General features: G+C 35.3%; 1 protein-coding gene across 2 annotated transcripts in view; it reads left to right on the top strand.

Moving 5' to 3' along the window:
* LOC149774183 (UDP-glucose:glycoprotein glucosyltransferase 1-like) overlaps positions 1-26,963 on the top strand; it is a 116,558-nt gene that overhangs the window by 50,255 nt on the left and 39,340 nt on the right. For both annotated transcript variants that reach the window (XM_089945710.1, XM_089945711.1), the window contains exons 17-25: positions 1,141-1,305; positions 3,263-3,386; positions 9,993-10,091; positions 13,717-13,811; positions 15,217-15,423; positions 17,489-17,620; positions 20,860-20,990; positions 22,165-22,263; positions 24,464-24,566. In XM_089945710.1, coding sequence (XP_089801836.1) covers positions 1,141-1,305; positions 3,263-3,386; positions 9,993-10,091; positions 13,717-13,811; positions 15,217-15,423; positions 17,489-17,620; positions 20,860-20,990; positions 22,165-22,263; positions 24,464-24,566 — 1,155 coding nt within the window. The remainder of the gene's footprint in view (positions 1-1,140; positions 1,306-3,262; positions 3,387-9,992; positions 10,092-13,716; positions 13,812-15,216; positions 15,424-17,488; positions 17,621-20,859; positions 20,991-22,164; positions 22,264-24,463; positions 24,567-26,963) is intronic.

Here is a 26,963-nt window from a genome sequence, read left to right as displayed (position 1 = left end):
AACCCTGTCCTGCTGGTGCATCATGCGATGGCAGATCCGGATCTTGCAACTGAATCAGACTTATAAACAAGTACAGATGATGCTTTTATTAGACTATTTGGCAGCATTGCTTAATGGTATGCACTCAAGGGTTGGTCTGATTGGTCACTTATTTGATGTTAGCCAATCGGCCATTACAGTTCTGAGTTAATTCTGAATTTGAGTGTGAGTATTGTTTGTGATCTTTGGGCCAAATGGTTATGGGTTTTGCTCTCACCAGTGGTAATGAGCAGGGCACTCACCTCTGTGCAAGTTCAAGGTTACTGGCATCCATATTGGGAGATTGACCTTTGATGGACTAGTGTCTTATCCAGAGGGAGTGCTGCTGTCTTAATCACTTCACGGAAACTGGGATTACCACAGTTCTTATAATTTAACACAAGTATATCTAGGGCTTAACAGCACATCTACACAATCCTGGCTATATAGTGCCAAGTTAAAGGTAACAAAAGTTATAGGTAAAAATATTGCTAATATCTTTAGGAAGATAAACTGTAATGATAAAAGTAAATACATGCATGTACATTATCTTAAAAGACAAAAAGTAAAGACGTAAATATTCTTCATAAAAAGATATATAAAATAAAAGGAGATGGTAAAATAAAGTAAAATCCATCAAATACAGGTATATATTTTACGTTGTTTGTAATTTAGTGACTTTTCCAATAGAAATAAAAGTGATAATTAACTGGAGTGAATTATGAAAAACATTTTTTCACTGCACTCAGTATATACATAAATAACATTATTGTCAAGAAATTTGGCTTGATGTTTTTTTTTTTTTTTTGCTTGCTTGGTCTGTTGGTAAGGATGGCCAGCTCTCATTTAGGGATACCTAGTTTATATTCCACATTATTTTTTTTCACATTCAATTGTTTATTTGTGTTTTTGCTTTGAATTAGGAAATATTATTATGTTACTGTTGATACTTTCTTTGTGAATGAACAAAAATAGAGCAGAACAACCAACATTGTAATGATACCATGCTTTATTTGATGAAAGGCAACATCCTATTTTCAAAACTTTGCCTGGATTGCCTCCAGGGTGTATCATGTGAGAAGCACAGCCTATAGTAGCTACACATAATGTTTCATATTACAGAGTAGTGCAGACTTTGTGAAGCAGTCAGGGCTGAGCGATTTCCCCCAAGTTCTGATGAATGGAGTACCAATGAAGAAGAAACATCTCAACCAGGACAACTTTGAAGAAGGCGTTGTCTCAGAAATGCTTGCTGCAACACCTGAAATTCAGCAGGCAGTGTATCAGGTAACTCCATTAATAAAATTTAAAATTTTATTACAAGTTTTATTATGTGGCAGTAAAATTACTGGTATCATATAATTCATTATAAGGCAGTCTTAATATATGGCTGTATACTCCTTGGCTTCCATGGGCAGTGTTAAAATGTGAGAATTATATGTCTTGTACTTCATTATAAAGTAATCTTAATATGAAGTGGTAGATTTCAGTGCTTCACAGACATTGCTATAACAAGGGAGTAATGTGCCTTGTACTTCATTTTAAGGTGATCACACTGTAAAGTGTTAGATTTCAAGGCTTACATAGACAGTGTTATAATAAGGAAGTAATGTCTTGTACTTCATTATAATGTGATCTCACTTTAATGTAGAATTCACTGCTTCCACAGATGGTGCTATTATAAAGGAGTACTGTGTCTTATACTTCATTATAAGGTGATTACACTGTAAGTGGTAGATTTAAATGCTTCCACAGACAGTTCTGTAATAAGGAAGTACTGTGTCTTGTACTTCATTATAAGGTGATCTCACTATAAAGTTTTAAATTTCAAGGCGTCCATGGGCAGTGTTATAAGAAGGGAATACCGTGTCTTGTACTTCTTTATAAGATGATTACACTGTAAGTGGTAGATTTCAAGGCTTCCACAGACTGGTATAATAAGGGAGTACTGTGACATGTACTTCATTATAAGGTGATTACACTTTAAAGTGGTAGATTTCAAGGCTTCCAGAGACAGTGTTATAATAAGGGAGTACTGTGTCTTGTAGTTCATTATAGGGTGATTACACTTTAAAGTGGTAGATTTCAGGGCTTCCACAGACTGTTATAATAAGGGAGTACTGTGTCTTGTACTTCATTATAAGGTGATTACACTGTAAGTGGTAGATTTCAAGGCTTCCACTGCCAGTGCTATAATAAGGGAGTACTGTGTCTTATAATTCATTATAAGGTGATCTCACTTTAAAGTGGCAAATTTCAAGGCTTCCACAGACAGTGCTATTATAAATGAGTACTGTGTCTTATACTTCATTATAAGGTGATTACACTGTAGGTGGTAGATTTAAAGGCTTCCACTGCCAGTGCTATAATAAGGGAGTACTGTGTCTTATAATTCATTATAAGGCGATTACACTGTAAGTGGTAGATTTCAAGTCTTCCACAGGCAGTGCTATAATAAGGGAGTACTGTGTCTTATAATTCATTATAAGTTGATCTCACTATAAAGTGGTAAATTTCAAGGCTTTCATGGACAGTGGTATAATATACAGTAAAACCTGTCTTGAGAGACATCTGCTATGAGAGACCACCTGTTTTGAGATACCAGGATCTCCATGCACAGATTTACTGATTACATAGTCTTATTACCTGTTTTGAGAGACCACATGTCTGAGAGACCAATATTTTTTGGCAGAAGAATTGGTCTTTCAAGACAGGTTCTACTGTAAATGGAATTCTGTATATAGAAATGAAGAATTTGTTAGTGCTTTTGCATTGGTCAGATTCACAGTGATTGTTATAAAGTCACAATCAAGTGAATGAGTCATTTCATTGTGAATTTTACTGTTATTGCAAATTTGGAGAATGCTAGTTAAATACATGCTAGTTAGTTTCAAACAGTTAATTAGCAATGTTGAGAATTACTTGAATTTAAAGACTGGTGATTGGTTCACCAAGTAAACTAATAGTTTTAATTGGCATAAAACATAATCTACTTTTTTCATGGATAGTTTTCGTATACAGCTATTTATATCATGGAAAAATGTGAGCAATTTACTGGCACATTCATCACCAGCCATTTATTTGATTCGCTTTGAACATCATTAGTACTATCAGTTTAAAACTCTTTTTTCTGTACTTTATTTGACAAGATTATTCATTTTATTATGGAAAATCAATTGCTTGGTTCTTTGACGTTTCATACTAATCTTAAAAACACTTGTCTTGATCTCAAATTTTCTGGCAGGGTCGTTTACATGATGGACACCAAACCCTTGAGTGGTTGATGCAGAGAGAAAACGTCCTTCCTCGACTGAACTCCAAAGTTCTCTCCCCTCCCAGCAAGATTCTAGATTTAACTGAGAATATGGGTAAGAAATGCATTTATTTTGTACCTGGATGTATTAAATTTTGTAACCATTATTGAAAATAATTCCCTACATATTAGGAAGTAAGAATAATCAAGGAATTATTGCCTTCCAAGCGAGATGTGCCCTGAAAGGTACCTGTGAAACTTTCTTTGATTTTATATTATTTCTGAGATGCTTATTTATATGTTGCTGCTAATTCTTTGTGGGAATTCTTTGCCCTGAGAGTGTGTGTGTGCGTGATTTGGACTTGAACAATCTTTCAGTCATATTGCTATGATGTCTGCAGTGTAACAGTTTATAGTGATGTTTAGCACTGGGGCATCATGCCACAGACATGTCCCACGAAGTCACATTATCCTGATATAACGCCAACCAGTCCTAACACTAACCTTTTAAAGCTGAGCACCTAGTGAGGCAGCTGTTAGTACCATTTTTGTAAGTCTTTGGTATAACTCAGGGTTTGAACATGCAACCTCCTGCATCTGAGGCAGACACTCTAACTGCTAGGCCACCGGAGTCATCTTGTTCTGAAAGGGAGCAGAAGATATCACAATTACATGGGATAAGTTGAACTGAAAATTGGCATTGTTCTGAGTGCATGTACCTTGGACAGCAATGATGGGAAAGAAAAACTTTGCAAATATCAGACCCTCTCTCAGGTTAATTTTGTTGCTGTTGTTGTTGTTGTTTTGGATTTAGCACCATTGTTCAGCACGCGATAGGCTATTCATGATGGACAGTATATTTAGTAGAGGAAGAATCCTTGAAACCCCATGGGAAGCTACAGGCAAGCTTTCTCCCATACCCAGGTTTGTTGAGCCTGAGACTTGAACCCACATGGGCAGAGGTGAGATGTCAGTGATCTGTATAAGAAAATTCCTTAGACCACTCAGTCACTTGGGTCCCCAGGAATTCTCTCATGTAATTTTTCTGTTATTGGTTGTAACACCATTCACGTAATTTTCCTTGGCATTTTTATCAGTTCATAAGTTCATGCAACACTTTACTGAATATACCAGTGTATGCCATCATTCAGCATTCTCTTTTTACAAGACAGTGTGAAGACGATGGTCAGGATTAAATTCATGGCATGTAGGCATTTCAAGCTGCAATACCTCTATAAATTGTATGGGGCAAATTTTTTCTATGCATGGGTGTGTGCTCTCACTGATCTGAGAATGTAAGGGCAACTAATATTGCTAACTTGGGGAAATGAAAGTACTTAATAGCGCATATCCAAGCATTGTTGCAGAAGCATTTTCCTTTTTACTAAATTCCTAATGGTGGAAAGAATTTCCATTAAAAAACAAAATGGCAATCCAGGCCAGCTTGTGCTTGTTACAGTTCACCAGCCCCACTCATGCCCACATCACCAGCTACATTGATGCCCTCATCACAAGCCATACTGATGCCCACATCACCAGTCAAACTGATACCCTCAACACAAGCCACACTGATGCTCTCATCACCAGCCACACTGATGCCCTCACCATGGGCCAAACTGGTGCCCTCGTCACCAGGCACACTGATGCCCTCATCATGGGCCACACTGGTGCTTTCATCACCAGTTACACTGGTCCCCTCATTACCAGCCACACTGATGCCCTGATCACCAGCCACACTGATGCCCTCATCACCAGCTACGCTGATGCCCTCATCACCAGTCACACTGATGTCCTCATCACAAGCCATACTGATGCTCACATCACCAGTCATACTGATACCCTCATCACCAGACACACTGATACCCTGATCACCAGCTGCACTTGTGCCCTCATTACCAGATACACTGTTACCCTCATCACCAGGCACACTGGTTCCCTAATCACCAGCCACACTGATGCCCTCATCACCAGCCACACTGATGCCTTCTTCATCAGGCACACTTGTGCCCTCATCACCAGCTAAACTGATGCCCACATCACCAGCCACACTGTTCCCTCATAACAAGTTACACTGGTCCCTCATCACCAGCCACGCTGATGCCCTCATCATGAGCCACACTAATGCCCTCATCACCAGCCACACTGATGCTCTCATCACAAGCCATACTGATGCCCACATCACCAGTCATACTGATGCCTTCTTCATCAGGCATACTGATGCCCTCATTACCAGCTACACTGGTACCCTCATCACCAGGCACACTGGTTCCCTAATCACTGGCCACACTGGTGCCCTCATCACTGGCTTCACTGGTGCCCTCACCATGGGCCACACTGGTGCCCTTATCACCAGCTACACTGATGCCCTCACCATGGGCCACATAGGTGCCCTTATCACCAGCTACACTGTTACTGTCATCACCAGGCACATTGGTTCACTCATCAACAGCCATACTGATGCCCTCATCACCAGTCACACTGATGCCCTCATCACCAGTCACACTGATGCCCTCATCACAAGCCATACTGATGCCCTCATCATGGGTCACACTGGTGCCCTCATCACCAGCCACATTGGTACCATCATCACCAGCCACACTGGTTCCCTCATCACCAGCCACACTGATGCCCACTTCACCCGCATCATACGAGCCATCATCACCACAGGCAGAACAGATCTTTAAAACACTACCTAATGGACCAGTACTGCCATAGTATGGCAGCCAATCAGGACTAGTAACAGATATGCCAGCAACACAGGTGCACTCAGGCAGTGGTTATGGTAATCTTTCCCTGCAAAGCCAGTACCAGACTTCAACACCAGATGCCAACAAGTGACAGACCACACCAACTCCAGTGCAAGCTCGAATGACTATTAATTTCAGGGTCTGGGTACAGTGACTTACATTTACACGACACCTCAATTCTATCTTTAGGACATATATAGCGTCCAACATCCAGTCATGCCTGTACCAGCCCAGGCTGTGAATCAGATGCCTTGTGTAACTGAAACCAGTATTGCTGAATTGAATTGTGGTACTCAGTACTGTTCTGTTGGAAATATTGAATAGGTTTTCTGGCTTCTGCCACCAGTGTTTTGTTTACCTCCACCTACTACATCAATGGCCTTTTATAATATTCCTGGATATGTCAATAATTTGGCAGTAGAGACCAGCTATCCATTCATCCCTTGTTCTTTCCATTCATCCATATACACTTCATTAGACTGCTCTGTCTATGTCTATCATACTGATGCCTATCATAGAACCTTTTCCAAATTAGAACTGATGAAAGTTAAAAGTTATCTGTATTAAAGATATGAATTAATTATTGTGTTTTCACATGATATGCATCAATTAAATGTGATAATACAGTAATGATATCAAATGTTTTTATGTTCTGTTTTCTCATGCATAGATCTTGTGGTATTAGAATTGACTGGGCACCCCATTGTCCTCATTTATATAACCATATTATTTCGTGTTTACAAAATAAAAGCATGTGGCTTGAGACACTTATGATGCAATACGGCAGTACATAACAATTATAACTTTTTTTATATTTTTGTTTCTTTTCTAAGAGCAGCATATATATTTAGGTTATACTTGGATAATTATTCAGATTTTCATAAAAGAGTTCAAAACCAAATGACCTTTATATAGAGTGAGAGGCACTAATAGTACTTCATGAATACTGTGTTTTGCATCTGCAAACTATATTGTAAAAGTGCAGGGATATTTTAATTGAATGGACAAAATATTGGGTGAAAAACTTTCAATGGAAAAAAAATTGGGTGAAAAAATAATTCTATGTCGGTGTTTATACCAAAACAAGAAATTCCCAGTCATGGAGTTACATTGTTTGTCCCTCGTGAGACTCTGCTGAGGGGGAAGACAAAAAATGTAACCCCTTGACTGGGATTTCCTTGTCTCAGTGCAAACCCCAACATAGATTCTCATAACCATCATCTGTTTAGTCCCAGATTCAAAATCTTAGTATGATCTAACCTTCATCTGTCTAGTCCCAGACCCAAAAGCCTAAGTAGTGATCTCCTAACCTTCCTCTGTCTAGTTCCAGATCCAAAAACCTTGTAGTGATGCTCTTTCCTTTTTTTTTGTCTTGATGCGCCCAACCCCCCCAGTTCTTAAAGTTTTGCCCAAAAAACCTAGGGAATTAGACTGGTTTTATTCTGATTACTTCCCAATAAGTTGAAAAAAATAGGTAATATCTGCCTTACATAGCTGCCAACCCTCACGAATTTGGTGTGAATTTCTCGACTTTTTCAGCGATTCACAGATTCACACTGCAAGCAAAAAATTCACAAATTCTCCAATCCTCAATTATTTTAAATCTCTAATAAAATAACCGATTTCCCGTTAAGCGCTAGTCATGATATATTCACAGTTGCCGAAATGGTCCAGTACTGCTGGTCGCGATATTAGTAGATCTACAGCCGATTAGTACAGTTGGCCCAGTAGCAAGCATTTTAGCCTATTTTAATCTATATGTGTAAGAGTAGTTTTACAAATGCTTTTGAGAGAAACTTAGGGCCTAACCTGAATTTTGCTCCGTGCATGCGTCACCAACACTGATTTGAGTTACCGTTCAGCATCGCATGTAAGATCATGAAAATGTCTTCACCACCAAGGAAAAAGAAATGTATTACTCAAAAAGTGAAGTTTAATTTGGAATATGTCAAAAATTGGCCATGCATTCTGCCATTAAACATTGATATTCATCACGTGTTTTGCACTCAGTGTGCCATCGCAGAGACGATGTGAGGAAGCATGTCGGTTGCAAAAACACGTAGAAGTTGGAAAAATTAAGAATTCACAGATTTCAGCTCTGGACTTTTTAAACCATTGGTGGAAGACCTGCAGGCTACCAATGAAGCATTATTTGTGAGCTTTCATGTTGAACACAATCTACCTTTATCAGCTGGAGACTATGCTAAACATTTGTTCTGACAAATGTTCCCGGACTTGAAAATCACTTCCAAATTTTCCTGTGATAGAACCAAAAGTGCTGCAGCTCCTGTGCATTCATCACAGCAACAGTGACAGTGAAATAGTATTTTCACTAGTGAGGAAAAGTAAGACAGACTTTTGGGCCTCCTTAGCTGCAGAAAATTTGTCAGCAATTTTAGTCACCAAGATCAACCAGCAGGCAAGAAGTCTGAACTGTTTAGAAAACAAATTTATGATCACGCAGTTGAGGAAGTTCAAGTCTGCCACAGTATCATGTCTTGATAAATAAATATTTCTGCATATATGTAGTGTTTTAGTTTTATATTGCAAACTTGATATAGTGTAGTATTGACGGTTAGAGTGGATGGAGTGGTAAGAGTGGATATAGTTATTGTTATGGTATTTTTCATTTATTCATGTCCAAATTCATGACTTTTTATCCATATTTTCACTAATTGTGAGCCTGGAAGGTTGGCAGCTATGGTACATGTAACATATTATGATTGGGTAGATATTATCAAAGAAAGAACATTTTGTTCAAAATTTATTTTCTGTGCTTTATGTAAAAAGCTAACTAATTTTGAAGACATGTACACAAAAAGACAAACATGCATTGTAATTTGTGAAACTTAATATTGTGCTTTTAATAATAATAATAATAATAATCTTATTGTTATTATTATTATTATCATTATTTATGGAGGGTAACTTGTTTAGTACCATGATTATTCTCCAGTGTAACAAAAATTAGTGAAATATACAAAGAGAAATCAATAGAAAAAATTAGCATGAATAAAAGTAATTTGAATAGAAAGCAAAAAAAAGCAAAAAATTGTGCTTTATGGGGAATGTTAGTTACTGTCTTTCAAAGGAGTTAAACTTTTTATCACCATCTTTTACATATCATAAACATGTGTAGGCAGTTTATTTGAAATTGCAGCGATTTGTGTTTTTATATAAAAAAATATACTTCAAGTTTTATAATATTCAACTGTTTTTACCTATTGAGGAAGCAAATTTCATAGAAATGCACTAGATTATTGAAAAGTTTATATTGATTGTTTCCATTTGGAGTTGATGTTAATAAAATGTACAAATATCTGTAATGTACATCTTGTTTGATTGGAAGTATAGTGAACATATTCTGGAGATATTTTGGTGCAGTTCCACTAAGGCACATATGTATAAGGACTTGCTTTTGAAGATCAATCCTGTGGTGAAATTTGTGCCTTTTAAGTGTGGCAAGTAGACTATCAGATGAATTATCAATGAATACCTTGAATGCCTGATTTTGGAGTCTATGTGTCCTGTCTAATAGAAATGTATGGTTCTCCATATCACACAGTATTAATCCTTAATTGGAAGTATGCATGTATAATATTGGAGATATCTTGTTATTTTCCTCCGTAACTCAATTTGCTGGACAATACTGTACAGGTGTGTAGGTCACATGATTATCCCATCATGCCATTTATAATCACTTATAAGCTGAGTCCAGCTGCAAATAAAACAGACCCAGATCTGCTGTCACACAATGCACCATCAGATATGGGTGTGTATTATTTGTTTTGCTGATTACTCCTAATGAACTGCATAGACCCTATGCTGCCATTGCATTATGCAATGGATGATATGGATCTGTGCAGTTTGCAGTTGGACTTGACTTGAAAGCTAGTATATATAATGCACTTATCTGGTAGATATGGAATGTATACGTGGTAATAAACCCAAACGTTTGTCATGTACATGTATAGATGGAGCAGCATATGATGATCCTGACACATTCCAGTTGTTGACATCGACAGAAATGACAGCCATAATGGCAGAGAGATTGCAGTACTTGACACGCGGTGGTAAGTTACTCCCTTGAATATTTTATTATAGATAAAGACTTATATGTTAAGTGCGACTGCAGACAACAAAGACCCAGACCTGTCATTACATAATGTGCCAGCTGAAAAATGATTCTATCTTGTTTGTTCTACTGCTGCATAGACCCTGATATGTTGGCACATTATGCAGTGACAGATTTGGGTGTATGCAATTTGCATTGGATCGAACTTATGCATGATGGTATTACCAGACTATTTTATATGGTGTAAATAAATTTTTTTCCAGGTTATTTCATATGGATTATATACAATATTACCAGGCTATTTTATATGGATTATATACAGTATTACCAGGTTATTTCATATGGATTATATACAATATTACCAGGCTATTTTATACTGATTATATACAGTATTATCAGGTTATTTCATATGGATTATATACAGTATTACCAGGCTATTTCGTATGGATTATATACAGTATTACCAGGCTATTTCATATGGATTATATACAGTAAGAACAGGCTATTTCATATGGATTATTTACAGTTTTACCAGACTATTTCAGATGGATTATATACTGTATTACCAGGCTATTTCATATGGATTATATACAGTATTACTTGGCTGTTTCATATGGAATATATACAGTATTACCAGGCTATTTCATTTGAAATGTATACAGTAATAACAGACTATTTCATATGGTTTATATACAGTATTTCCTGGCTATTTCATATAGATTATATACATTATTACCAGGCTATTTCATATGGATTATATACAGTATTACCAGGCTATTTCATATGGATTATATACAGTATTACCAGGCTATTTCATATGGATTATATACAGTATTACCAGTCAATTTCATGTGGATTATATACAGTAAACCAGGCTATTTCATATGGATTATATACAGTATTACCAGGCTATTTCATATGGATTATATACAGTAAAACCAGTCTATTTCATATGGATTATATACAGTATTACCAGACTGTTTCATTTGAAATGTATACAGTAATAACAGGCTCTTTAATATGGATTATATACAGTATTAACAGGCTATTTCATATGGATTATATACAGTATTACCAGGATATTTCATATGGATTATATACAGTATTACCAGGCTATTTCATATGGATTATTTACAGTATTACCAGACTATTTCATTTGAAATGTATACAGTAATAACAGGCTATTTAATATGGATTATATACAGTATTAACAGGCTATTTCATATGGATTATATACAGTATTACCAGGCTATTTCATATGGACTATATACAGTATTACCAGGCTATTTCATATGGATTATATACAGTATTACCAGACTATTTCATTTGAAATGTATACAGTAATAACAGGCTATTTAATATGGATTATATACAGTATTAACAGGCTATTTCATATGGATTATATACAGTATTACCAGGCTATTTCATATGGATTATATACAGTATTACCAAACTATTTCATTTGAAATGTATACAGTAATAACAGGCTATTTAATATGGATTATATACAGTATTAACAGGCTATTTCATATGGATTATATACAGTATTACCAGGCTATTTCATATGGATTATATACAGTAAAACCAGTCTATTTCATATGGATTATATACAGTATTACCAGACTGTTTCATTTGAAATGTATACAGTAATAACAGGCTTTTTAATATGGATTATATACAGTATTAACAGGCTATTTCATATGGATTATATACAGTAAAACCAGGCTATTTCATATGTATTATATACAGTATTACCAGACTATTTCATATGGATTATATACAATATTACCAGGCTATTTCATATGGATTATTTACAGTTTTACCAGGCTATTTCATATGGATTATTTACAGTTTTACCAGGCTATTTCATTTGGAGTTTTATGTAAGACATTATTATAAGGCTAATAAAACATTGAATTTTTTAAAAGCATTGAGTAGGTTTATGAAAACATTTATGTTTTGTAAGTATTGTTACAAAATTGAACTCATAATTTCACATTGATATAAAACCTTAGGTAGGCACAACTTTATCACTACAACAACATTACCATATATGCTAACATACAAGTCAAATCCAACTGCAAAACAATTTAAATCCTGATTGGACATCAAATAATGTGTGAACAGAATGGGATCTAAATTGTTGTACTAATGAGTCTTAACATATGGCACAGACCTAGGTCTAATGATACATTATGTGATGGCAGATCTGGATCTATTCTTTTTGAAGTTGGATCCAACTTGCCCCATAAGGGCATATATAGTAAATTAGCAAAAGATATTGTTTTGAAACTGCTTAAGCATTGTTTGCTAATTTCTGTAAAGTAGAGTATTAAATGGAAGATTTTAGCACTAAGAATCTCCATAATTGTTAAATTTATTTTCCAGCGATATCAAGTTTTAAGTATATCTTTGTTAATTAAAGTCATTTTGTGGCTTCAAAATTATTTTACTCTTAAGTTCATAAACTAGGAATGCTTATGTAATGGCCTGTTGACTGTCATCCATCTGTCTGATAGAACAAGTTTGTTAACCAAAAGTCTAGTTCATCTTAAGTAAAAATGGTGCCACTCAGACATCCATTATGGCCACCACAGTGGCCATCTTGAATATCTTTGTTATCACTACTCCTATTAAATGGATAGTCATATCAACATGGAGTTTTCACTAAAAGACTTTATTATGATGTCTAAATAATCCTAAATAAAGATTATACCAGTCTGTTATTTATTATCGCTGCCTCAGCAGCCATCTTGATAGGTTTCTTATTGCTACTCCTACAAACAGAAAGTCGTGTTGTCATAGAGTTTTCACCAGAAGACTTTATTGTGTCTGTCTGATCCTAAATGAAAAAGGTGCCACTCAAACATTCTCAGTGACTGTATTATTTTTGAAAAATCTCTTCTTAAGAATGGAGGGTCATATCAACGTGGTTTTTTTTCTTTCTAAAAGACTTCTTATGAAGTCAGGTTGTTCCTTAATGAACTTGATCTTGGGTTTTAACCAGAAGACTTCTTATGATGTCAAATTTGTCCTAAATGAAAATGGTGCTGACATCCAATATGACCACTATGGCAGCCATCTTGAAAATCTTATTGCTACTCCTCCCAAATGGGTAGCCTTGCTAACGTGGGTTTTCAGTGGAAGTCTAATAATGAAATCTAATTTATTCTAATTGAAAATGGTTTTTTTTAGATTACAAATATGGCCACCTTGGCAACCATCGTTAAAATCATCTTATCGCTACTCCTTCTAATTGGAAATTAGTCACCATCAGGTTTTCATCAGAAGACTTCATATGGCATCTGGATGGTCCTCAGCGAAAATGATGCCAATCATACATCCATAGTGAAAGCCTTCTTGAAAATCCAGAATTTATGGTCAGATCAACAGAAACAGTTTTCACCAGTCTACACCCAGAGTCGTGGCTAATAAAAAAATATCCTATCACGCACACTCAGAAGCTAAAAGGAAGAAATGGCCTTATCTTGATTTTTTGGGGGGACAGTAGAGCATCAGTCCCTTTGAAGAACTGTTGTTCAGCTGACAGTTTTCCTTAAAACGGTACATGCAAGACTGGTCCTATATTTTTATGCATCTCTTGGGTTTAATCTTTTTTTCAGAATCAGAGAATCTGCAGGGAGTCACCATGTGGATTGTATGTGACTTGGACACACCGCATGGTCGAGAACTCCTTTACAATGCCTTAAAGCGTCTGGTAGGTGCTGTGTTTAATCTGTTCTGGTTTAGACTTATTTGTCATTTGTCAAATATATCAGAGATATAGAGGCATGAAACAAAGCAGTTCTTTTTCAAGGAATCGCAAAAATTAGTGATTAGGGAAGATATTGGAGAAGCATATGCACAGTTTTCTTGCATGCACACAATTTTTTTCTTCTTAAGATGGATACTTTGTTTATACTGTCATATTGAGTTCAGTATAAATGGATACTTTGTATATACTGTCATACTGAGTTCAGTATAAATGGATAATTTGTATATACTGTCATATTGAGTTCAGTATAAATGGATACTTTGTATATACTGTCATACTGAGTTCAGTATAAATGGATACTTTGTATATACTGTCATATTGAGTTCAGTATAAATATTATTTAATGTTTTATTAAATATATGTTTAACTGGATTTCAGACAATGTTTATAGATAAAGCTTCAAACCATCTCTACAAATACTTAACTCATTGAAAAATGGTTTATGAACTCATTATGCACATTTTCATTTGAATTAATTGAGGTATGTCAAATTTGTATCACTGACTGAATTAATATCTTGACTGTATATTTTCTTTGGTATTAATTTTCATGTATATAGCACAAAATAAATACTTTTTAATTGGGGTCTTATTTTGTGGATTTTTATAGAATTTCTTTCGACCCTCATAGATAAAACATTTTTTTGTATATAATTATTTTTGCCTCTACAGATAAAACATTGCATTGTATAGATTTACTTTTGTCTGCACAGATAAAACATTGCTTTATATAATTCTCTTTTTGCCTAAACAAACTGAGCATAACTTGCCATCACAGATAAAATATTACTTTGTATAGAATTCCTTTTGTCCTCACAGATAAAGCATAGATTTGTGTAGAATTCCTTTTGTATGGATGCTACATGAATTAATTTGTAAGAAATCTACATGCATAAACTACATATGTTTAATGTATTGATGAGTCATTTTCAAATTTAGGAACTTGATCATGTGTCATTGCTGCACAGAAGTACATAACATTAGACCAACCAAAGGTAGATTAAAACTTTGCATCCAGGGACCACACATTCAAGTACAGTTTTGGAGTTATGTCTTTAACATCGCTACCTCTTGCCCTCATAAATCAAACATAACTTTATGTAGAATTCTTTTCACCATCCCAGATAAAACATTGCCTTGTAATTCCTTTGTCCTCACAGATAAATCATAGCTTTGTATAAAATTAATTTTGCCCTTACAGATAAAACTTTGCTTTGATAAAATTCATTTTTCCTTCACATATAAAACATTACTTTATAAACTTTTAAAATATGTGGTTTGTAGCAACCACAAAAAAAAAATCAAAATTGTCATAAAATGAATAAAAGTGATTTTCATTTTCCCCACAGAAACATTCCCATGATCTCAGGATTGGAGTGGTTTTCAATGCCATCTCCCAGAAATTGGGCACCCTAAGTATCAACAAAGCGGTCTACGCAGCCCTAGAGTCCTTGGACAATCAGAATGCTCGGAACTTCATCACCAAGCTCATTAAGGAGGAAAACGTTATTGAGTTACAGGCTGGGACAAAAACTTTGGAGGATTTGGCTGTACATGTGAGTTCTCTTTATTTAATGTTATTAATAGTAATAGACAAAAGCAGTTTTTTCCCTCCTAAGTGGAAAGGAAGAGTTTGATATACAGTATAGGGGTATGTTAATGACCAAATTTAGTTTCATATACAGTAGAATAAGGGTATATTAATGACCAGGCTTTAGTATAAGGGTATGTTAATGACCAAATTTAGTTTCATATACAGTAGAATAAGGGTATATTAATGACCAAGCTTTAGTATAAGGGTATGTTAATGACCAAGTTTAGTTTCATATACAGTAGCATAGGGGTTTGTTAATGACCAAATTTAGTTTCATATATACAGTAGCATAGCTGTTTGTTAACAAATACATTTAGTTCCATATACAGTAGTATATGGGTATGTTAATGACCAAATATAGTTTCATGTACAGTAGCAAAGGGATATGTTAATGGCCAAATATAGTTTCATGTACAGTAGCATAGGGATATGTTAATGGCCAAATATAGTTTCATATACAGTAGCATAGGGATATGTTAATGGCCAAATATAGTTTCATATACAGTAGCATAGGGGTATGTTAATGACCAAATTTAGTTTCATATACAGTAGCACTGGGATATGTTAATGACTAGATTTGGTTTCATATACAGTAGCATAGGGGTATGTTAATGACCAAATGTTAGCATAAGGATATGTTAATGACTAAATTTAGTTTCATATACAATAGCATAGGGGTGTGTTAATGACCAAATATAGTTTCATGTCAATAGCATAGATGTTTTTTAATGACCAAATGTTAGCATAAGGGTATGTTAATTACCAAATTTAGTTTAATATATACAATAGCATAGTAGTATGTTAACGACCACATTTAGTTTCATATACAGTAGCATGGGGATGTTTATAACCAAATTTAGTTTCATATATACAGTAGCATAGTTGTATGTTAACAAACACATTTAGTTTCATATACAGTAGCATAGGGGTTTGTTAATGACTTAATTCAGCAACATCTTGGCATGAAGGGCATTTAAATTTATATGAATGAAACCAGTCCAACACCACGTATGGCTGCTGTTACTAAAATAGATAATTTTTAATAACTTCATCTAAGAGCTGCTGAATAACAGAATTTGACCAAATTTTGTAGAAAGCATCCTATCTTGTTGGCTTTTATGTTTATATAACTGATGCTGATCCACCATCAAATATTGTTGCTATTACTAAAATCAGAATCTGAACAACTCTACAACTCTGCCATCCGTACATACAGGCACTTTAATATTTGACAGAAAGTGTTGATGTGCCATCATAAATCAGTGAAGGATCTAAAACAGCCTAGAAATCTTGAAATAAATGTTTTCATAACATTTGCAATCAATATCACTGTTGAATTTTCTACAGAAAGCATCCTTCTGATCTATATTCTTTAGGCTGCCAGCTCCTGCATTTGGTTGTTTGGCAGATGTCAGGCAGATGAGTGATGTTAGGTTCACATGGGCCTCTTGTATTGTTTCATTTAATTAGCAAGCATATGTTAATGCTTATCACTATACAGATTTAATTGTTAAATGCATGATTTAATTGATTTAGCAACAAAGATAAGAGCTAGCATTATTTTCTGAACATTCTGAATTTTTGCATATGTTCATTATTTATTAAAATTGAGTTATATATTCATTTTGCATGTAATTTATTTTCAAAAACAGGATCATTTTATTGTGGCTACTTTACAGTTTTGTGATTAACTATGCAGGTTATAATATTTAAGTTACCATATGTACTCACAAGTCAAGTTTCTCTGCAAACTGTACAAACCCAAATCTGCCATTGCATCATGTGCCAAAAGATATAGGTCTATGCAGCTTGTTAGGAGCAGTCACTAGAAAAGATGCCACATATCCTAAACAGATGGTGCATTATGTGACAGCAGATCAGGGTCATTGTTGTTTACAGTTTGACTAATACATAAGTACATATGGTAATCACTTAACAAATTGTTGGCAGGTCAAGATTCTTGCTGTGTGGTATTTCTGAGAACTGATAATATTTTTGACTAAGGAAAGGCTGCTTATACATTTCAGGGAATGGATGTGGACAGATACAAGTTCACCTTGAACAAGTTGTCTGGAGATTTTCTTAAAGTCCACCGAGCATTTGTCGAACATGCATTGGGATTTGATCCTGGTGCTCGATGCATTATCACTAATGGAGGAGTAAGTGTTTCTTTGTTACAGTAGTTCAGATATATATATATATATATATATATATATATATATATATATATATTTCTTATTATGATTCCTACTGTGAGTGAAAATACATATATGTCAGTTTGCATAGACGTTTATATCCCCCCTGCAAAGAAGCTACTACAATGATTTCACTTTGTCCATTCATCCATACTTGTCTGTCAGTCAGTCTGCCCTCTCTAGGCTCTAACTTTTATTTTACACAAAATTTGCAGTGTGGGGGCATCATTTTAAGTGTTTTAAACAGGAACTTAAAATAGGTTGCAGTGATTTACTTACTTTCCAGAATTTAATTGAACATTGCTTAAAAATTGTATTTGGGTACTATAATCTGGCGAAGGCCTTTTCACCTATTGCCACCAAAGTTGCAATGTGGATGTATAGTCAGACTTGTCCTAATGGTCATCTTTATTCAGTGGTCAACTGTTCACATCGGCAATTACACTTTCTTCCTGGCAAATTTCCTGTACATTATGGTCATCTGCCTTCTGTGGTCAGTGACCAACTCTTTCCTAACCATGCTGTGGTTTTTTCCTGCCTTATTCATTGGTATTGAAACATATTGCTTCCACAGAACGGCAATTAACAGACTGGTTATTGTGTGTGTTTGTGCATTTTAGATTTTTAATATAGCTTTAAAAAAAAAAAAGTCATTGCTACAATGTCTGCAGTGTGACAGTTTATAGTGATGTCGAGCACTGGGCATCATGCCGCAGACATGTAGCATCATGTCCCACCTAGTCACATTATCCTGACACCAGGCCAACCAGTCCTAACACTAACCTCTTAATGGTGAGCACCAAGAGAAGCAGCCGCTAGTACCAATTTTATGTCTTTGGTATGACTTGGCGGGGGTTCAAACTTGCTACCTCCCACATCTGAGGCAGATGTTCTAACTACTAGGCCCCTGGAGCTGTTCATGTCGGTTATTTAAATGTATGGGTTATAGCAATTATGAACTGCTGAAATTGTTAGTCTATGAAAAAGTACAAAGCCACAGTATATGGATGGTCAGTTTTATTAACAGAATCATCATCTTCTGTTGGATTTGGGTAATCCATATTATCATGTATCACAATTGCTTATAGTCATGAGCCAGTGGAAATCACTTTAATTAAAATTTGGTTTATTCAAAACAATATTTCATTTTGAATGAATATTGCACCTATTCAAATTTTTATTTTCAATATTTGCATTTGATATGTTTTTGATATTAAAAGAAAAGTTACAGATCAGAATGAAGTTGCCCACAGTATCAGTATGCTTTCTTTTTTGTATTAAATGCATCTTGCACTCAGAAGATTCTGCCTCTGCCACTGATCATGCTTCATGTCAGGAACTACTTTCAGTACAGGGAGCTCAGTGTTGTATGTCATGCTTCATGTCAGGAACTACTTTCAGTACAGAGATCAGTGTAGTACAACATGCTTCATGTCAGGAACTACTTTTCAGTACAGAGAGCTCAGTGTAGTATGTCATGCTTCATGTCAGGAACTATCAGTACAGAGATCAGTGTAGTACAACATGCTTCATGTCAGGAACTACTTTCAGTACAGAGATCAGTGTAGTACAACATGCTTCATGTCAGGAACTAATTTCAGTACAGAGATCAGTGTAGTACAACATGCTTCATGTCAGGAACTACTTTCAGTACAGAGACCTCAGTGTAGTATGTCATGCTTCATGTCAGGAACTACTTTCAGTACAGAGAGCTCAGTGTAGTATGTCATGCTTCATGTCAGGAACTACTTTCAGTACAGAGAGCTCAGTGTAGTATGTCATGCTTCATGTCAGGAACTACTTTCAGTACAGAGATCAGTGTAGTACAACATGCTTCATGTCAGGAACTACTTTCAGTACAGAGAGCTCAGTGTAGTATGTCATGCTTCATGTCAGGAGCTACTTTCAGTACAGAGATCAGTGTAGTACAACATGCTTCATGTCAGGAACTACTTTCAGTACAGAGAGCTCAGTGTAGTATGTCATGCTCCATGTCAGGAACTAATTTCAGTACAGAGATCAGTGTAGTACAACATGCTTCATGTCAGGAACTACTTTTAGTACAGAGAGCTCAGTGTAGTATGTCATGCTTCATGTCAGGAGCTACTTTCAGTACAGAGATCAGTGTAGTACAACATGCTTCATGTCAGGAACTACTTTCAGTGCAGAGAGCTCAGTGTACTATGTCATGCTCCATGTCAGGAACGACTTTCAGTACAGAGAGCTCAGTGTACTATGTCATGCTCCATGTCATGAACTACTTTCAGTACAGAGAGCTCAGTGTACTATGTCATGCTCCATGTCAGGAACTACTTTCAGTACAGAGAGATCAGTCATGTTCCATGTCGGGAACTACTTTCAGTACAGAGAGCTTAATGTAGTACATGAGACTAGACATATCTCATTCTCACAGGATGAGTGAGACAATTATGGACTTTCTGACCAGAATAAATATAAAGAATTTTTTATAAATTTATTCCAGCAAGATTTATTCCCTTATAAATGATGAAAAACATTCTTATATATGACATAATGAGTGATTTAAATCAATGATTCCTCTTAAATTATATCTGAATACAGCTTAAAATGATTCCACAGACTGATCTTATGACAGCAATTAATAATTTTGTCTACCAATCTTTATGTACTAGTATCGGTTGACTAAAGACATAATACAATGACCAGAAGGTCGGTCACAAGTTCTCTTCCAGAACATTCTAAGTTTGTAAATAAGGATAGGTCTTGAAATAAAATGTCAGTAAACAACTTATTTAAAACTTACAATTGTGACAAAAATCAGGTACATACAAAGCTCAATCCACAATCATGGACAGAAGTCAAGCTGACAGTTTATATTAAATATACATAACAATTGCTAAGTGTCATGTGACAGTGACATTGACTGTGAAGTTTTTTTTTGAATGAGTCCCAATTTTCATGTATTTTATAGCTACTACAAACGAAAAATTTATTGACCCAGTGAAAAATGATTTTTTAATTAATGCTAATTTTGGGGCTAAAATCATCCCTTATCAAGTCTTGTCTTTTAAAGACACAATAAAAAAAATGATTATTCTGAGGAAACAGCAGAAAATTGTCATAAGTCCACAAATTTAAACTGTCAGTATTGGAAAAACATTGAAATTATAGCAACAAAAATAAATGATTTCACAGTATTTATTCCAATTCTGTTTTGTTGACAGGTTCTTGGACCACTGAGCGACACAGAGGAGTTTTTATCAGAAGATGTGGATCTCCTTGAAATATATGTCCAACAAAAGTCAGCCAAGAAGGTCAAAACGGAATTAAATGGAATGGGTTTTTCAGGAAAAAGGTACCATATATTGTTAATAATTAGATGCCTGTGTTACGGATATTCCAGAATTATTTAGTATAGTGCAATCAGTTGGCTAATGCAGTATACCATATCAATTTGCCACTAAATCATGTAACTTTGACCCTGGTCTGCTTTTGCATAATGCATCTGCATATCAGGGTCTGTGTTGTTTGTTCCACTGGTTAAACCAAGCAAACTACATAGACCTATATCACCATCCTTTATAGAAAGTCTTGAACTACTTCTTAGTTACAAATGAATAAGTATGCAGTAACCTCAGTTGACATGAAAAAGAAATGAGTAATATTCTCAGTGCCAAATCAGCATTATCAGCTTTCAACAATTTGTCCAGTCCCGTGGTAAATAGCTATAAAAATAATGTTCTCATTCCCATACCATTCTTAATCAGAGCCTCTCACAAAGTCCCACCAGAAACAGTTCAACTGATATTAGCCTGGCCTCAGAGAGAAACTGAGTTATTCATCTGTTGAAATCTTCCATGATGCAGAATAACTGTAATTACATATATGTGTCTGTTGCCTCCATGTATCTAAGATTTTTTTGTGATACTAACAGGAATTGTTTGGGAAAATGAGTGACCACTGTTTCATGTGCTTCATTCATAAACTGTGATATTGATGCACATATTAGCTTATAAGTATGTTATTAGTTTTATGACTGAGGATGAAGTTCTTATTGAAAAAGTTGAAATGTTGTTTTTCTGTGAAGAACAGTTATATTATAAAAATTATTGGAAAGTAGATAGGTGTATAACAGAAATGTCATTGTCATAATTATTCCGTCTTGATTGCTAAATCACATCTTGTTGTCAGTATCAGGAAATTTAGACCATCACTCAGCACTTCGCATCCAAATTGGTTTGTCCTTGGTGGCTGGAAAATATTTATTTAGTCACTGATTCCTGGTCTTGGGACATCTTACGCATAGATATTTCACATTTTCCAGTGCTGACAACTCAACATGATCTAGTACCAAGATTGCATTACTATGATTAGTTTATATTTATGTTCATACTTCAAGTTCGAGAAAATACTTTCATTTGTTAATCAATAACTAGTTATTACAGGGGCCATTGCTTTTTGTGTGAACATACAGGTGTGAGGATTCATCTTTCTGTCCATATATGAAGTCAGCATCTTTTCTGTTTCAGTGGGAGTGACCTGGTTATGAAGGTTGCCAATCTGTTGACATCTTCCAAGAGTTCTGATCAGAAAAGGAGGGTGGTTGAGTTTGGGGGAGACTTGCACAGGTAAGAATTTCAATCTTTTGAGTATACTAATTGCATTCTGGCAGGGGGCCCCGAGTGGCCGAGTGGTCTAAAGCGCTCTCCGTCACGTATCACTGCCATCTCACCTCTGTCTGCGTAGGTTCGAGTCTCGGGCTCGGCAAATGTGGATATGTGAGAAAGCTTGCCAGTAGCTTCTCGTGGGTCGGTGGTTCTTTCCGGGGTTTTCCCGGGTTCTTCCTCCACCATTAATACTGGCCGCCATGTATAGCCTATCTTGTGCTGAAAAATGGCGTTAAACCCTATAACAGCATTCTGGCAGGTCTGAAAAAAGAGACAATTTTTTTTACTAGGCTTGAGCAGAAATTTTCATGAAATGGCACAGAAATATTTATTCCCTGCTGTCTGTGAAATGTTGAGCATCATCAGACAATTCTGACAAGACTGAAAATTGCACAAAGTTCACTTAATGAAAGAAATTTTCAATTTGTCTTTGGCTGCTGGAAAATATTTATTTAGTCTCTGATGCCTGGTCCTGGGCCATCTTACACATACATATTTCATCAGCACTTTTTCAGAATGGTTCCGACATTGTTGTATAATATTAGAACCTTTGATTATCCCAATGCTTTTGCATTAAGGATATTGTGTTACCCTTCAGTGCATCTGTTCATCCTTCTGTCTGTTCTACTGTGTATCTGTCTGTCTGCCTGCACATTACCCTATTTACTCATAAAGTGGTCCAAGTGGTCAAAGGGTACACCTTTACGGATTGGTAGTCTCCGTCTGTGTGTATTTGAGTCTCGGCTCAGTCAGTATCAGTATGTGAGAAAGCTTTCCAGTAGCTTCTCACCGGCCAGTGTTTTTTTTATGGAATCTTACTCATTTCTTCCTCTACCAGATAATACTGGCTGCCATGTATAGCCTATCATGTACTGAAAAATTGTGTTAAACCCACAAGACCAAAGCAATCTTGTCATGAAGCACTCAGTGCATGTACAAGAGGGGTTTCATTTGGTCCTGTTACCATTATATTCCCAGAAAAGATTAATTAAACAGAAATTTGATCACATTGACAAACATTTTTATGGAAGAGGCATATAGTGTTAGCCTTGATTATCTGTCCACCACACTGTGGTCAGGTTTTGTGTATGTCACTTTTCGGACACATTGTTTGGGCATCCATCTCTCAAGAATGTATTTTTTGTTTTATATATAATGGTATATTTAGTCTTGCATTAAGTTTTAGGTTATTCAGTCTTGGTCACAAAGCATTGGGATTTGAGAAGGCAAACATTATTAAAATATTAACAAAGGAATACAATTTGGCAATTATTTGAACAAAAATTTGTAATGAAATATTTGTTGAATGTGTGAACTGAACTTGTCCACCTTTAATGTGTCTCATGTCCTAATGAGCTGGCCCTTGCAATATTAATTACTAAACCAATTAGTTTAATTGATCAGTGTAGGGAAATCTTGTCCTATTACAAGATGTGTAATTCATGCCACTTTTATGACGTAGTAGAGATATGTATTTAAAAAATTAGTAATGTACTAGAGTGTAAGTGTTTGTTCAGATTGGATAATTCACAATGTTAGCATACATTTTTCTCCTGATTCTGCCCAAGTCAGTACTGTTGATGGTAGATATTTCTTGATAATACATTTTAATCAATATTTAAATATGATATAATGCACACTGTGAATATTCTATTAGTAAAATCAGGTACCATATAGACAAACTTATAGTTCAAGTCCAACAGCAAACAACATAGACCTGATCAGCCATCATGTGAAGCTTTGGCAGATCAGGTCTTTTTTGTTTGTTTTACTGATTACAGATCTTCCTTTCATTATGCAGTGGACAATCTTGGTCTGTACAGTTTGCAATTGGTCTTATTTTGTAAGAAAATCTGTATAATAGTTGTTGCAGTACCACTTGACAGCTATTATTATTCTTAAATATGAATTCAACGAGTATTTTCATTGGTGAGAAGTAATATGTGGGCAAAATACAAGGACACAACCATCAGGATATCCGAACTTTAATATATATGAAGCTCAAACACACCCACTCTTTATTTCATTTCTGTACATACTAAACTCCAGACTTTATTGGGATTTGAACAGTCCCTTTCGATACATAATTTTGAAATCTTCGGGTCACTTTTTTATTGGTAACTCAGAATTAGCATATTACATCAATCTTTTGTTCTTTTAGTGTTTTGAAGATACCAGGTGATCCAAACAGGCCAGCCTTCCAGGTTGAAGCAATCCTTGATCCAGTTTCCAGTGCTGCACAGAAGATATCTGCCATCTTAATGGTATAGTAGGGCATTAAGCCACCTACACATGTCTGAGATGCTTTTCAGTCCTTTAGATGCATTTTGTTTTGTGTACTGAATGCTAAAAATGCATCTACAATAGCTGATGCACATTTTCATAGTCGTCATCCATCAATAACAAATGTCATGGTTTTATATAGACAGCAGGTGAACTCGACCTTTTCCCATCAATAATATTTATAATTTTTATATAGACACCATGTGAACTCGACCTTTTCCCATCAATAATATTTATAATTTTTATATAGACACCAGGTGAACTCGACCTTTTCCTATCAATAATATTTATAACTTTTATATAGACACCAGGTGAACACGACCTTTTCCCATCAATAATACTTATAATTTTTATATAGACACCAGGTGAACTCGACCTTTTCCCATCAATAATATTTATAATTTTTATATAGACACCAGGTGAACTCGACCATTTCCCATCAATAATATTTATAATTTTTATATAGACACCAGGTGAACTCGACCTTTTCCCATCAATAATATTTATAATTTTTATATAGACACCAGGTGAACTCGACCATTTCCCATCAATAATATTTATAATTTTTATATAGACACCAGGTGAACTCGACCTTTTCCCACCAATAATAAATTTGATAGTTTTTATATAAACTTGACCTTTTTCACCCACAATAAAATCAGTCTGCACATGATTTTCATTCTCTTCTTAGTGGTTCATAGGGCAAACTGAAAAACAGTCAACAATCTAGAAACCTGTATTTTCATTGAAGAGAACTCTATGTCATAAAAGTGTTCATTATTCCTCTTTAAAATGATCAGCTGATTTAGTAAATGAAATAGTGCATTGCAAGCAAAATGGAAGTCAGTACCAAGAAAGGACAGAATTAATAGTTTTCATAAAAATACTTGAGCAACAAAAACTTTTGATGTTAATCTCTCAGTGTTGGATGATAAAGCACCTGACTCACGTAAACTTAGATTATATACTTCCGATGAAGAATGCAATTTGACTTAATACACCTTAAACCAAAACTTACACATTCCCTGGGACCCATAAAACTGGAAATGGACTAGGCTATTTTCTTCAAAAATAGAAGTTTAATTGGTTTATACATTTTCATGGATCCTTTCTTAGTCCCACCCCTGTACATATAGCTAACAAAAGTTGGAAAAATGGTATGCCCTTTATGGAAATTTTTAGTTGTGTACATTTAAAAAATTGTAAAGTCACTAATTAGGCAACTGGAGGTTGTGATTGGTCAGTAATCTCAAGAGTCCTAGCATTGACACATTTAGGACCAATGAACATGAGATGGGCATATAATGTACTCTATATACTCTCTTATAAGTCAAGTCAGACTGCAAACAACAAAGCTCCTGGTCTTGCAGGTAACAGTCTGTCTTATTTGTTCTGCTGATTACTCCTAACAAGCTGCACAAACCCAGATCTGCAGCCATATTATGCGATGGCAGATCTGGATCTGTGCAGTTTGCGGTTGGACTCTGTACTCCTGTTTCTTATCTTTTGTCAACTGGACATACTTAGTAAAATAAAGTTGTTTATCTTTGGACACCATTTAATCCACTGTAATTGTTCCCTTAATAATTTTCATTTTTCTTTGCACCTATTTTTCAAAACTGTAGCAACACAAATCTATTGTTAAAGAGTAAGTAAAGAATTGTATGGCTTCAATACACTGTTTTTTTTCCTTGCCCAGAAGTTTCAGGGTATTATGGTTTATGTCACAATTGTTTCCCACCATCATCTCCACCACCACAACATTAGTAGACATACGTTGCCAGTGACGATGATTGTCACCGCTACAGAATTGCATTGGTATGCAATTTTGTAAGTGGTTTTCAGGAGAGACCCTTATTGAATTGGGCATCTGTACTTGTAAGATCATTATTGCTATTACTAAAAGCAGATTTGATATTTGCATTTATTTCCAGGTGAGAACTTAAGTTCTTGTAAACCAATTGCATTGAAACTTAGTACATGTGTTACAGTCACAATAAATACAATGTTTGGTATTTAAATGTTTTAGATATGCCTATAATTAAGATCTCAACATCGGGCAGAGAATATCTTAGATATACGGCTTCAAAATCATTTTAGAGAGTAATCAAATTTCAATCAGTTTTATCCTGAAAGGTAAAGACTGTAAAAATGATACCTACAATAATGCCTTCCCCTCTCCAACTCTCCAGTAACAACTGATATCTGTTACTTTTTGTGTTTTATCCTTTTGTAAGTTTTTTATATCTTGGCATGCATTAATACTAACCAGTGCTTTTATTTTCATATACCAAGACTTTTCATCTTTTCTTTTTAGGCCTTAATCTGTTTCATCCTTTGGTCTTAACCAAAGCTTTGTTTAGTTACCTAAGCACTCA

This window comes from Sinohyriopsis cumingii, unplaced genomic scaffold (assembly GCF_028554795.1).
Source record: "Sinohyriopsis cumingii isolate HCF-2022 unplaced genomic scaffold, ASM2855479v2 utg000400l, whole genome shotgun sequence".
Taxonomy (NCBI): Eukaryota; Metazoa; Mollusca; class Bivalvia; order Unionida; family Unionidae; genus Sinohyriopsis; species Sinohyriopsis cumingii.
This window is presented reverse-complemented; position numbering and strand designations above follow the sequence as displayed.